Source organism: Epargyreus clarus, unplaced genomic scaffold (genome assembly GCF_041222505.1).
Source record: "Epargyreus clarus isolate Ecla_fem2 unplaced genomic scaffold, WU_Ecla_fem_2.2 ptg000026l, whole genome shotgun sequence".
NCBI lineage: Eukaryota > Metazoa > Arthropoda > Insecta > Lepidoptera > Hesperiidae > Epargyreus > Epargyreus clarus.
The window spans coordinates 4169101-4182798 of record NW_027332233.1 but is presented as its reverse complement, the minus strand read 5'-3'; the positions used below and the strand labels follow the sequence as shown (position 1 = coordinate 4182798).

Sequence of the window (13698 nt, the reverse complement as noted above, 5' to 3'; positions counted from 1 at the left end):
GTTTGTAATGTCATAATAATGTTGGATTCGATCATATTTATATTTATGTTATAACCACATTTCTTGTAGACGGCTATAAGAACCTTGAGAAGTGTAGAGTTTATTGTACTCGTACAGGATGCCTATTGCTGTGATAAAATATCAAGGGAAGGATTTAATAATGCGAAAAACAAATAGCTTATCTAATGGTATTATAATTCGAAATAAATAAAATAGGTAAATTAAATGGGGGTGATATATTTGCATATACTTTTTAAAACGAAAGAACAAGTAAATCGTCGCACCGGCGTTAATTTACTTAACGTCTTCGCATTTTCAAACTGGTTTAGTCGTGTGGATAAGAGTAACTTCGTAAAACGTGAATACATCTCGTACCCACCGACCTTGGGTAACATCTGTGCTGGCCTATCGTCGTCTACGGTCCACCCACGAGTGTGTGAAAACGAAAGTTTTATTACTTTCTACGTGACAGTTGATCTCCGTATCGTGTGGCCGAATGTTTATCGCTCTGATAAGGAGTAGCGGGAATCGTCATGATTTCCATGGAAGCGCACAATTGGCTGCGTGCTTTATCATTATCCTTATACTTACCCATTGTTTTCGATAATCACTGATTACGTTTGTATTATTTCGGATGAAATGAGTGCATATCAAAATAAGTAGCTTACAAAACCTAATTATTAGTATTTTGCGATAAGTAATGCATTTTTACTTGCGAAATTAATGTAGCTATATTTGGTATAATGACACTGACGATAAACACTAAATTTTGTTCTAGAATTTATTTGAGTTCTTGCATTTTTTTATATTTATATTTATTATTGAATCCGCCTAGCATTAGTTTATTGAAATAATTTTCGAGTTAGGTAAGTCGCGTCAGGTTTCCGCTACCACAAATGAACAAATATTAATTTGGCACATGCAAATATTAAAATAATAATTATGAGTATAGGTATTATCATATTCCATTCAAAGATTAATGACATTTAGCAGCTCATCCGCCATATTTTACTTGTAATTTAAATGTCCGTATTTACCGACGATTCTTTATTCTTATGGAGAACTTTTCGAGTATTTTTTATAGTATAGGAGTAGCAGAAGAGCATGCAGTCCACCTGATGGTAAGTGGCTACTGCCGCCCATGGACATCTGTAATGAACCCCACATAGGATTAGAAATTCTTACCTGAAGTCGGCTACAGGTGCGCCGCTACCCCTAAAAGTAAACTCTCACTTACCACATGCTTCAAACCAGAACACAGCAGCGCTTAACACTGCTGTTCTTAGGCAGAAATAGGTGAGGCGGTGATGCCGCCATAGTTGAATCACAAAGGCTTCTACCACCTTCAAAATATAGTATAAATTAGAATCACAAAATTTCATTCTTACGTGTCTAAAGAATACATTTAGATCCACACGTTACGTTACGTTACAGTACCTAAGGCGGTTGTTGTTGTTGAAGAAATGATATAATGATGTTTCCTTACAAAGCGGACTGATAGGCTTTAACTAGAACCTCCTTTTCTATATAGAGTTGTCCATGGGCGGCATCAGGAGCATGCTAGTTTGTTACTTCAGCTTTAAAAAAATAACTTCCATCTCTTTTTTTATCGCTTAGGTCTCTTAACCAATTGATGCTTTTCGATCAGGCTGGACAACGCGGTGGTGAACGCACCACCGTTCGCCGTGGAGGCGGACCCGTGCAAGGCGTCCGCGGCCGCCGAGGCGTCGGGCGGCGGCTGCGCGGACGCCGACGCGGACAACGGCGTCTCGGACAGCGACAGCGAGGACCTCGGCCCCGAGACGGCGGTCGACGTCGACGCGGACGTTGACGCGGACCGTAACGACGTCGACGACCGCGGGATGGAGCAGGCCGCTGCGCCCACACCGCCCGCGCATGCTGGTAAGACACATCTATACAAATTATCAATACATATAAAGTCTATTGTATTCATTTTTTACTAATCTATCCAATTAGCTTGCAGGCCAACCTACGCGATTTTTTGTAGCATTTTGCATTCATGAAAGTTTAACGGTGTCCCTATTTTTATTAAACTATGTCAAAAATTTGTTGTGTCAAGAAAAAAAAAAAAGATCCGTTCATAAGTATAATTTACACCTCTGGCGATTTTTATGGCTACAATAGCGTAATCCTATGCTCAATTAACGGAAGAAGTTAGACAATAGTAGGATATGTGTAATTATTTTATTCTCACGCATACGTTTCGCAGACGACCTACAAAAAGTGCATGACCTACGAAACTTAGTAAGCCGTGCGCATGCATTTTAGGTCTTTATTTGCATGTTTTTGTTTCCCACTCGGCGTCAGCTTAGCTCGGTGTTTACTGTCGTTTACATATTGCATACTTCATGTACTGACGCACACGACTTTGATACGACCTCCGTTTTCGGTTTATTAAAATTCGCCCAAATTTAATGTTATCCTACGTCCACCTTTCCGTCGTCCTTTGGCGAACTTCCAATTTTGTATCAGCCTTCGGAAATATTTTTTTAGTTATATAATACTGAGTGGGTTACACTCAAAATAATTTTCAATTGAGTACGTTGTGTAGATCATAATTATTTCAAGTGAACCTATTCAGCACCGCCTGGGTGCGACCTGTATAATTATACTCTAATCCTATTGCATATTTCACTGGTTCAGTGACCCAAAGAGGATCCTAATCTACGTTTATTTACGGCAATTGGGTTATTAGACTTGTTAGCAAGATGAGTAGTGTTCAGATCTCTTAGCGTTTGACCGCTCTAACGATACCTTATAGCTACGGCCGGTTGTTTCCCGGCTACCGTCCCCGTTTCGCTCCAATCCCATCGATTGCTCCAAATACGCTATCGTGATGCTGCGAGCTCTTTCGTTCTCTACTAGATGGAAAAGATAAGGAAGATTGCGAATATGAAGTAAAGTGAAATTCGTATGTGTAAATGTGTTATTATGTCATTACATTAACGTACAATATAATGTGTTAATACGTCTTTACATACTTACCATAGTAATAAAGAAAGTATGTATGTAAGTATAAAAAGGGAAGAAAAAAGAAATGATTGAAAAATTACTCATTTGTTCAAATTGATTATTTATTATATCTACAGAGGAGTGGCTAGTTAGTAGTTCAACGGAATTCCTTAGAGAAGTATAAGTTGGTGATTACTTAGTGAATAAGTGAGAGTACAATGTACATAACTACTTAACTACATAGCTACATGTAACATTAGTCCACTGTAACGATGTGAGTGCATGTGGCACCGATGTAAAAACTATCCAATGGTATTCCGGAGAGGAATTGTTTCACGCTACGAGATATTACCGTGGGCTGAATAGGATCTGCTAGGAGTCGTGGAGCTTTGTGGATGTCTTGTAGATGTCATTTGAACGCGCTTATTTTTATTCTTTTTCATTATTAAATTCTTATAATTTAGTACAATTTTACATGTTGGAATGAGGTCGAAGTGTATTCAAATTTCACAGTATTTTTTATTATATCTTCTTTACATAAATTTGCCAACGATCATCCATACTTTTTTAGGTTTCGAACATGAACTGCGATTTCATTCGTATGAGTATTAATTTTTTTCACGAGATTAAGTGGTATATTTTTTTGTTTTACTAATTATTGTATAATTTTGATTTGATTTATAACATAAGTAGAAATCATCGATTGGCTTGTTTGTTTTCAATAGATTTCCAAACTTTTGTAACTAACATGGAATGCCGCATATACATATAGATACCGGTACCACCGGTAGAATGTATACCTTGGTAACTGCGATACCTTACCAAAGCCTACATTCAAATAGAGAAATCAGCATCACAAGCAATGCCGCAATCACTCCAATTTTAAGGATCCATATCATACCGTCCTCGTCATAAGTCGTCATTCCGTCAGGCATCAGTCTCTTCATAGTCGTCATTTACTCATGCTCCCCTGACCAAGCGACCCTTGACTGTCGGAACGCAGTGGTCGTCACGTATAAATTGAACTGGATCGTTGTAGGTACCTACGGCTAATGCTTATTTATGCCTATTTGGATTTATTATTATTGCAATCACATCGTACCTTTCTATAGAAACGCTAGAACACGCGTTTACATTTTTTTCCAGCTTAATAGGTGCGAACTCGATTTCATTAATAATATTTTTTTGCTTTGTTTATAGTGCTAACGCATACTTACTAAAAATAAAACATACTTACGTAACGGAAATAGCAAACGGATAGGCATAATTACGCATTCCACGTACATATGTACGTAGCCATCGTATTAACATTGTGATGCTCAGGATATATTTGTCTTAAATCTGACGTTTAAAACCATCATCGTAATGATCAGATTAGTCTAATCTGCACTTCGCCCCCGAATCATCTGATATTACTTCCTTTTTTTGTGCAAATATTCATTATATTTGTATTAATTATATCCTAAGATTTTGTGCGTGCTAAATAGTTACTAAATACTGACTACATAATTATTAGGCAGTTCTATTCAAGTAGTATGCAAGGGCTTCTAGTAGATGTAGGTTGTGGAGTACCTACCTACTGCATTTGTTTTGCAGTTAATTGGCATACTTTTCGAAGAATTAATTGAATTGGCTAGTCCGGGCTGCTCTTTATACAGGTGTAGGTACCTACTTGAGCTGAGCAACAGAGCAATGTTTAATTTATTAGGTACCTACTACGTGTTTATAATGATCCTTCATCGGATCTGCATCGAGTAGCACAGCATAGGCGCATAGCAAAGGCGGTCATTGTTCGCTGATTAAGTAAGTCAAGTGTAACAAATAGTTAGTTGTAGGAACCTGTACCTACCTATCATATAATCGTATTCCTACCTGATTACTCCTTTGTAAACATACATTAACTACGGTCTCATTATGCCATTTCAATAATAAAAGGCGACTCGCATTTCTCTAAATATGTAGGTAAATAAGTATTTATTATACTTAAATTTGGTCAGTCTCCCTCAGACGGTGGTACTAGGAATTATTTATAGAAGAATTTATAATAATATAGTGACATGGCATCCCTGCTTGAGTGCATGCCTGGTCCCCCCGCCGGCCGCGCGCCCGGTGTCCCGCCCGCGCCCCGGCCCGTCTCGCTCGCGCGCAGTCTCGCATCGAACGTTCGTGGACTCTGTACTCGCCGAATACCGCTCTCGCTGCTCTGCACGGGCTTTTGTCTGCATTTTATAACGCCACTCGCAATATTTCGTCGACGGTGAAGATAACGATCAGTGTAGTGAAATTTCCGTTTACGGTACGTGATTATTTAGCGAATGTTGTTGATTATTTTCACATACCGAACAGTGAAAGGTTATTTCTGTGTTGATTCATGCGGAGCGGCGTTCTGGAAATAGAACGTTCGTTCGAAGGCGCATCCCTCCGTTCGTCGTCGTCGCCCAAAGGATTATCGTAAGGGCTATAGTTTCACCTTATAATATCGACTGGATACGCCTAATCCGAATTTGTAGTCGGGCGTGTCTCGGCTCGCCCGTTCTCGAATCGAAATGGCGTCCGCGAAGGTTTCGCGAGTTTGAATTTGTGACCGGTAAATGTCGCTGTCGTGCGCCACCGGCTCGATATCCGTCATTGATATCATTATTTATTTGTTGTGCCGGCATCGGATCGCTGATATTTTACGATTCTGACGTGACGAAAACGCTTCAAATGTATAGTAAGGGTGTGTCACCTGTTGATGTAGGACAAAAGGGGTGCGCGATCACCTGGTGAGGTCGCACGCCGCTTTGTCAGCGGACGGTGAGTATTGTCAGTAACGTGTGCCGTGTATGTTGTGCAGTCGAGGAAGGCCACGTCGACGGCAACCTGGTGGATAATGTAGCGGAGAGCGGCGAGGACTCCGAGGACGAGTGGAACTACTACAAGGGCGAAGGCGACAGGGAGCAGAACGCCAGCGAGGAGGCCGACGAGCCGCCGCGCTCCGAAACACCTTGTCAGGATAACGTGAGTTGTTATTGCGTTACGATTATAACCCACATTTTATTAATAATCCGGTTAAAGGTGCGAATAAGTATACAACGAAGTTATTGAGCAACTTCCTATTTCACAATGTATCAAGAGTACTTATTAAGTAACGATAATGTAGGTAGTATTTAATTAAACGAAATGATAACGTATATTTCAACTAACTGTATAACAAACATTTTATAATCAGCTGTTCCTAGAATGAATTGACAATAGAAATGTTTTTGATTACAAATGTAAATGTGCAATTAAGGAATACAACAGTGACTTTGTGGTTTTCTGTATATTTTATGTGGCTAGAAATATGTATGCCATTTTAGTATTAGTTTTCAGTATGCAACTTTATAGGTATATGAATTAGGGCTATTTTTTATTCCATTGTAGTTAAGGGCCATGGTCACATACATGTATGAATAAGCACCTGCATTATTACAATTAAACTGATGTGCTTAATTCCAAGGAACATAATGTATAATAATGATATTGCAATGTGTTATTGCCATTAAGTTGACATATTAATAGTGTGTATTCATACACATGTGTTAAGGATCACTGTTCATTTCCTGTTAGAAATATTGATGGTTTTATTGAACTGCAGTGTGTTCTTGAGTACATATTTACTTGTCTTATTCAAATACATTCAAAAGAAATCAAGATTACGGTTACCAATTAACTAATACCAACAAAAAGTCTCTCTACGGACAAAAGGATTGCAATCCTTGTGTTAGATAAAATTAACATGACAAATACTTACCAAATTGCGCTTTTCAACTTAAACAATAATTTAAATGCCACATGTTTGGTACATAACCATAAATACATTTGATTTGGAATAACCCTACAGTAAATTTGAATTTTGAAATAATGCTATAGCGTGGAAGACTCAATATGGTGGAAGGGTGTGTATCCTGGCTGACTTACATAATATGAGGCAAACATCTTAGTGTGTTCAGGAGTGACAATGCAGCTGTAATCTGTTTAAAGAGAGAACTCCCATTCTGTATGGAGTTTGTTACAGTTGTCCATTTCTATTAGATCTCATAAAAACTATTAATAAAGTGTTTAACTACATTATTATACACTATGCATCTTCACTGGAAATTATTCTTTAGTTAGTTCTAAAGTCTTTTGGGTTATGTATGAGAAGTTTCTACTTGTTCATTTCAAAAATGTTTATTACATTGCCTCATTATAATTAACATTTATTTGTATAAATATACAACCTTCAACTTTCTCAGTGCTGAGTGTTGATCTATTTGTATCCTTGCATTAAGTTCATGTTTTTCCTTCTGTGTGCATATGTCACCTTTTGACGTGCTTTTAGTGATATGCAATAATGATCAGGTTAATTGGCGAAAGATGTCAAGTTTGACTTTATTTCTAACTAATAACAAAGGTGTTAAGCATTGCTGCATTCTGGTTTGAAGGGCACTCCCTTCCTTACCACTGTAAGGAAGACATATTTTTCCGAGGAGTTCCATCTTAGGCCTCAGGTAGCAGTGCCCCTGTGGACGATCTCAGGTAGGAATTTACCTCTATCTGGGGTTGATTACCGACAACCATGGGTGGCAGTAGCACCATTAGGTGGACTATTACCTATATTGTTTGTACTAAAAAAAAAACTGTGTTTGAAATTATTTTGCATAATATTTCAGTCTGCGTGGGAGAGTAGTTCAGTAGACATGAACAGTTCGCCGTTGAACCCGGAGGCGCCGGTGTTCGTGCCGGGCACCGTGGCGGGCTCCGACCTGCTGCTGGCGGAGTCGCCGCGCAAGCCGCTGCCCATGGACGACATCGAGCTGCCAGACGTGGCTCAGTTCAACACCGAGGCAGTCGTCAGGCCCGCTGAGCTGCTGGACTTGGACAATTGTGATCAGCTTAATGGACATCACGTAAGTAACTTTTAACACACTTGTTGTATATTGATGTAGATGATGATGATTGATATCTTGTTTACTTTAATTGATATATTTAAGTATTCTGAGTTTTATTATCCAAAAACAAATTTTTGTATTCTTAGTTTTATTATAATTTATTTCTTCATATTTAAATGTAACACACTTAAAATACTGGATATGTTTTCCATAATATGCTGAACATATATTAATTTTTTACACAATTTACAAGTAATTATAGAAGTTTGTTTTTAATTGTACAACAGTGATTACCGAACTGTAGCAAATTGAGACTTCCAATAAGGTGTATACATAGTGTTGGTGTAACTGCAGGTTACATACTTGTATATTTTAGCAGATTATGTTTTTTGGAAAACAAATACTAATAAAATTTAATTTTGTTTTAGAATTTATCAATGGAGGGAGTCACTGAGCACTTAAACGGGAATGAGAAATGTGAAATGGAAAGCTTAGGATTTGGTTTCAATGTGGGTGTTGATACTGAAAAGATGAAGGATACAGAGTTTATACAAGACTTTGAAAGAATACAGAAGGATACTACAGACTTCTGTAATATACAGGTAATTTTAAAGTTATTGTTGTGCATGACACAATGAAAGTATATTCGTTTAATATTAATTATTGATTTAATAATCAATCTATCCAATGAATTGCCTATCAAAGATCGAAATTTGATGGCTTCTGTCTACATTTGTCAAATTTACTTGGTAATAAAAAAATGGGTCAGCTGATTTAATAGCAAGCATAAGTCAAAACTGTCCTGTCCTGTCCTACTATTATTGTTTAATTTGTCTATATATTATACTGAAGATTTAGTAAAAAGATTTTAGTATACTGAAGTTATATTATTAATTTTAGGTATTCCAGACTCACGCCGCTTCTAATCCATTCGCCGATGGTGACGAAGAGCTTTTTGAAAGACTGAAAAATAAGGAGAGAGATCCAATGAGCATGAGTTTTTACCAAGAAAAAGATGATGATACATGTGAAAGGTTTGGTAAGATTGAATCACATGTTGACCTGAACGCTGTTCAACCACTGCCCGATGATAGTGATGATGAAGATATGCAAACAAATGGCGTTTGCAGCTATACCAATGATGAGGACAAAGAAAATGTTAGCCCGGAACAGGAAGACTTATTAGGAACTGAAGATAGTGTTCAAGAACCAAACAATGATATAATGATGTTTGATGACAGATCTGCGACACTGCCTAATAATGTTAACAACATGAATAGCTTTATGGATTTCAACATTACCAATACTAATAATGTACAAACCTATTCAAACGTTGAATTTGAATGTAGCAATGTACCTCACGAGAATGTTGCTCCAACAGACACTCCTGAATCTCACAAACTGCTTTTTGAACAAATACCTGAAATACCTGATGGCAAAAGTTCAGAATTAGGATTTACTAATGAAGATCTGCAAGATCCTTGTGAGAGCGAAAAAGATGCTGACGTCATCACCCCACAAGAGGAAACCCTGCAAGATATTGATATGGAAATTAAACTTGACGAGTCACCAAGTGAAGAATTACAACCAGATGTCGACATTAAAAATGAAAACATAGAAATTCATTTGGAGAAGTCTGAAAGTGTATTGCCCGTTGAATCTATTCAACCCAATTTGGAAAATGAAAATGAAATTATTTCAGAAAGTGCTGTGACCCCCGATATTCATAAGACTGTTTCAAATGAAAAACTTGCATTGTCTCCCGAACCAGAACCCATAGCAGAAGAAGAACGCACAAATGTGTTTTCCCTAAATCAAATGCAGGAAAATGTTGTAGTTGATGTTCATCACATTTCTGAATCACATTTCGAAACAAACACATACAGTAAAGTAGATGACACTCTACAAGAAAATGAGACTGTTTTTGATGCCCCTGAGTTTAAACTAGAGCCTGAAATTACTTCAGAGGATGCAGATATTCTTGCGTCGAAGTCGCCTTTACCGGCGGAAGCTTCGTTGCCGCAGTCACCATTACCAAGTGAGTCTCTTATACCCGCTGACTCCCCATTACCTTCAGAGTCACCATTGCCGAGCGAATCACCCCTTCCTGTCGAACCCTCTGAACAGGATGCTTCTATTGTACCATCAAAATCACCAATTTGCACAGAATTAATAACAGAGCCTGTAGAGTCTCCTGTTGCATCCCCCATACCATCACAATCGCCCCTACCGATCGATAGTCACACTCACTCTTCTTTGCCTACAGAAGAAGAAATTAGTAAAACTCCTTTGCCAGCAGAAGTTCCACTGCCGAGGGAATCGCCTATTCCTTCTGAATCACCTCTTCAAGAGAAGGATATGACTTTTGATTCTTCAATTGTCAGAAAATCACCTTTCCCTGCTGATTCGCCATTGCCTACCGAATCGTCATTACATGCCGAATCGTCATTACATGCCGAATCACCATTACCTGCCGAATCGCCATTACCTGTCGAATCGCCATTACTTGTCGAATCGTCATTACCTGCCGAATCGCCAATACCTGTCGAATCGCCATTACCTGTCGAATCGCCATTACCTGTCGAATCGTCATTACCTGTTGAATCGTTATTACCTGCCGAATCGCCATTACCTGTTGAGTTGTCATTACCTGCTGAATCACCATTACCTGTCGAATCGTCATTACCTACCGAATCGCCATTACCTACTGAATCACCATTGCCAACAGAGCCAGACGTACCAATTGAATCACAATTACCAATTGAATCACAGTCACCAATCGCATCACCGTTACCCATTGAGTCACAACAACCTGCTGAATCACCAGTACCGACAGAATCACAATTACCCGCTGTATCGCCTTTACCATCTGAAACGCTTTTACCTGTCGATACTGTTGTAGGAGAACTTCCTTCAGAATCCGATTTACACGGAGAATCCAATTTACCGGAAGAATTAAAGGAAGACGCACCTATACCTATCGAAGCACATAGAGATTCTCCTTTACCTGTAGAAGATCAGAATGATATTAACATCTCTACTGAACAGCAAACAGACTTAGGACTAAACATCGAAGTGACAGTATCGGCCGAGGCCGTGTCACCGATTAACTTTGAAATCGATTCCGCAGCAACGACAAAGTCTCCGCTACCCGAAGAAAAATATTCTCCTCTACCAGTCGAACCTGTAATTGAGGAGCGAACGCTTCGACCGGAGACCGCATCCCCTAGATCGTCCCCATTGCCCGAAGAGGCCACGGAGGCACTCGAAGAGATGACGACATCGCCGCTCGCTAAGTTTGAGGAATCGCACGTCTTGATCGAAGAAGTAACCTCGAGAGCGACACCCGAAGCTCCGCAGGTCGCATCCGACGCAGCGGAGCCGACCGTGGTGCCGCAGGAGGAAACCGCGGCGGCAGAGATCGCTGCACCCACCCCCGACATCGTGCCCGACAGGCCACGGGCCGAACTCGTCACCGATATAGACATCGGCATCCCGGAGTCGCGAGCGCAGGAGATCTGCGTGCCGGTCACCAATGAGATTCAGAACGACGACGCCGTGCAGCCCGGCGCCACGCCCCCGCCCACGCCCGCCATCGAGCCGGCGACCGCCGCCGCCCCTCTCGACGCCGCTCCGCTCGGCGACATGCCCGTCGCCGCCGACGTGCCGCTGGCCGCCGCCGCCGCCGCCGGAATCGCCGTGGCCGCCACCGCGGCCGCCGTGGGGGCCGCGAAGGCAAAAACTCCGACCGTCAAGAAGTCTGCCACGACTCCGGCCACCAAGACCGATGCGCGCACTCCCAAGTCTGCGACCAAACCGAGCGCTCCCGCCGCCCGCACCCCGGCTTCCGCCAAGAGACCGGCCGCCGCCTCCGCGACGCCCGCCGCCGCGAAGACTCCGACGTCCGGCTCGACCAAGACCGCTCCCGTCCGGGCCACCCCCTCGAAGACTCCGGTCTCGGCGTCCAAGTCGACGACGCCCTCGACCAAGCCGACACCCACGACGCCCGCGCGATCGGCCACGAAGGCGGCCGCGCCCGCCGCCAAGCCGGCGCCGCGGCCCGCGCCCGCGAAGGAGGCGCCCGCCGTCGCCAAGGCCGCGCCCCGCGCCGCCGCCGCGCCGCGCCCCGCCGCCAAGCCCGCCGCGCCGCGCCCCGCCCCCGCGCCCGCCGCCGCCAAGCCGGCGCCCCGCCCGCCCGCGGCCGCCCGCCCGCCGCCCATCACCCGCCCGCCCGCCACCGCGGCGAGCCGGCAGGCGCCCGCGGCCAAGCCCAAGGAGACGAAGCCCAAGGCGCCCGAGAAGCCTGTGACCAACGGCGACGTGAAGCCGAGCGCGAAGCCGACGCCGCGCCCCGCCGCCGCGCGCCCCGCCGCGCCGCGCCCAGCCCCGCGCGCCCCCGCCGCCGCCGCGCCGCCCGCCAAGTGAGTATATTCCTCGTAGTCGACGTCGATCGAGCTCATCGTTGAGTTTTTCTAACATATTCGATTCTACGCGATTTCAGGTCCGCCGCCCCTAAGCCGGCGACTCGTGTCCCACTCGACAAGCAGAGCAAGGACCTCGCCAACAAGCGCATCACCGCCAAGGCCGCGCCACCGAGGACCGCCCCCATTAAGGTACTGGTTCGCCTCCCTCTCTGACGGTATATTGCAGTGTATCGAGTGGGCATAGTGTGATGTGGCGGTGTGTTGCAGGCCCCGGCGGGCGCGCGGCCGGGCGTGCGGCGCGCGGGCGAGGCGCGCAAGGCGCCGCCCAGCCCGCCCGCGGCGGACAACGCGCTGCTGCCCGACGTCATCGCGTAGGGCCGCGGGCCCGGTGATCGATTCCGATTCCTATTATTTCCGCTTGAATTTTGTGATTTTCTATAAGTGTATAATAGTTTTAACGCCGCTCGTAGCGGTGAGTCGTTAGGTGCGGGAGGCTCCTCCCACTTTTATATTATAGAGTCGCTTTTTATAAATGTGTACGTTGCCGGGTCGTTGCGGGGCCGGTGGGCGCCTCGCGGTTATTATCCATTATTATGAGTCTGTTTAGAATTTTTATATTACCGACGAATGATTGATTTTAAATCTGGCTTTTAATTTATTTTCTTTGTATAACCGTATTATTTAAATAAAAAACGTGAAGGAGGACTGAGACATTGTTTTATTTATGAAGGAAGTGATTATTATGAGTTATGATAGTTGTAGGAAGTCGAAAAAAATGTTTACTTAACTGCTACTTTTACTGTCGATGTTTAACTTAAATATCATGGTGTTACAAAGAAATACTAAAATGAAGCATTTTATTCGAATAAATGGTTATATCACCCATTTCGGTTTCTTTTTTTTAATCTTCATTAAAACCCTCCATTGCACCTTTTTTAATCCTCGTCAAAATAACGCGACTTATATGTACAGGGGGAATTTTTCAAATAGGCCTTCAGGGCTAAATCCGAAACTAACGATTAGCGAAAAATGCTGAAAGGAGGATCCTTAAGGATTAGTATGCTAATGTATGAAAAAATATGTATTTTCTTTAAAAAAATCCTTTTCCTTTAATTTATCATTTATCATTACTTCCCAGGATTTGATCCTTATAAGCGACACTATCAGATAGAGGAATAATATAAAGGGTGTATTTTTTTCCAAATGAACTCGTTCGATTCCTGGCTATCGAAAAATATATTTAAAAAAACTAATGATGCAGTTTTAGTTTTTATCAAAATCGGCCTCGTAACTCCTTGTATACTGGGTGTGCCATAAATCGTGGGTAACCATGTAGCCTCGTGTAGGCCAGACAATTTACGCTTTCGACACTCACAGACCCACACCAGGATTCCCTGTATCGTGAA

General features: G+C 42.5%; 1 protein-coding gene across 3 annotated transcripts in view; it reads left to right on the top strand.

The window, feature by feature from the left end:
* Positions 1–13177, top strand: part of LOC140753034 (uncharacterized) — a 90697-nt gene extending 77520 nt beyond the window's left edge. For all 3 annotated transcript variants that reach the window (XM_073087388.1, XM_073087386.1, XM_073087387.1), the window contains 7 exons: positions 1649–1902; positions 5810–5973; positions 7650–7886; positions 8297–8470; positions 8769–12289; positions 12370–12481; positions 12560–13177. In XM_073087388.1, the coding sequence (XP_072943489.1) occupies positions 1649–1902; positions 5810–5973; positions 7650–7886; positions 8297–8470; positions 8769–12289; positions 12370–12481; positions 12560–12667 (4570 nt within the window). In that variant the 3' untranslated portion in view covers positions 12668–13177. The remainder of the gene's footprint in view (positions 1–1648; positions 1903–5809; positions 5974–7649; positions 7887–8296; positions 8471–8768; positions 12290–12369; positions 12482–12559) is intronic.
* The last annotated feature ends 521 nt before the right edge of the window (positions 13178–13698 follow it).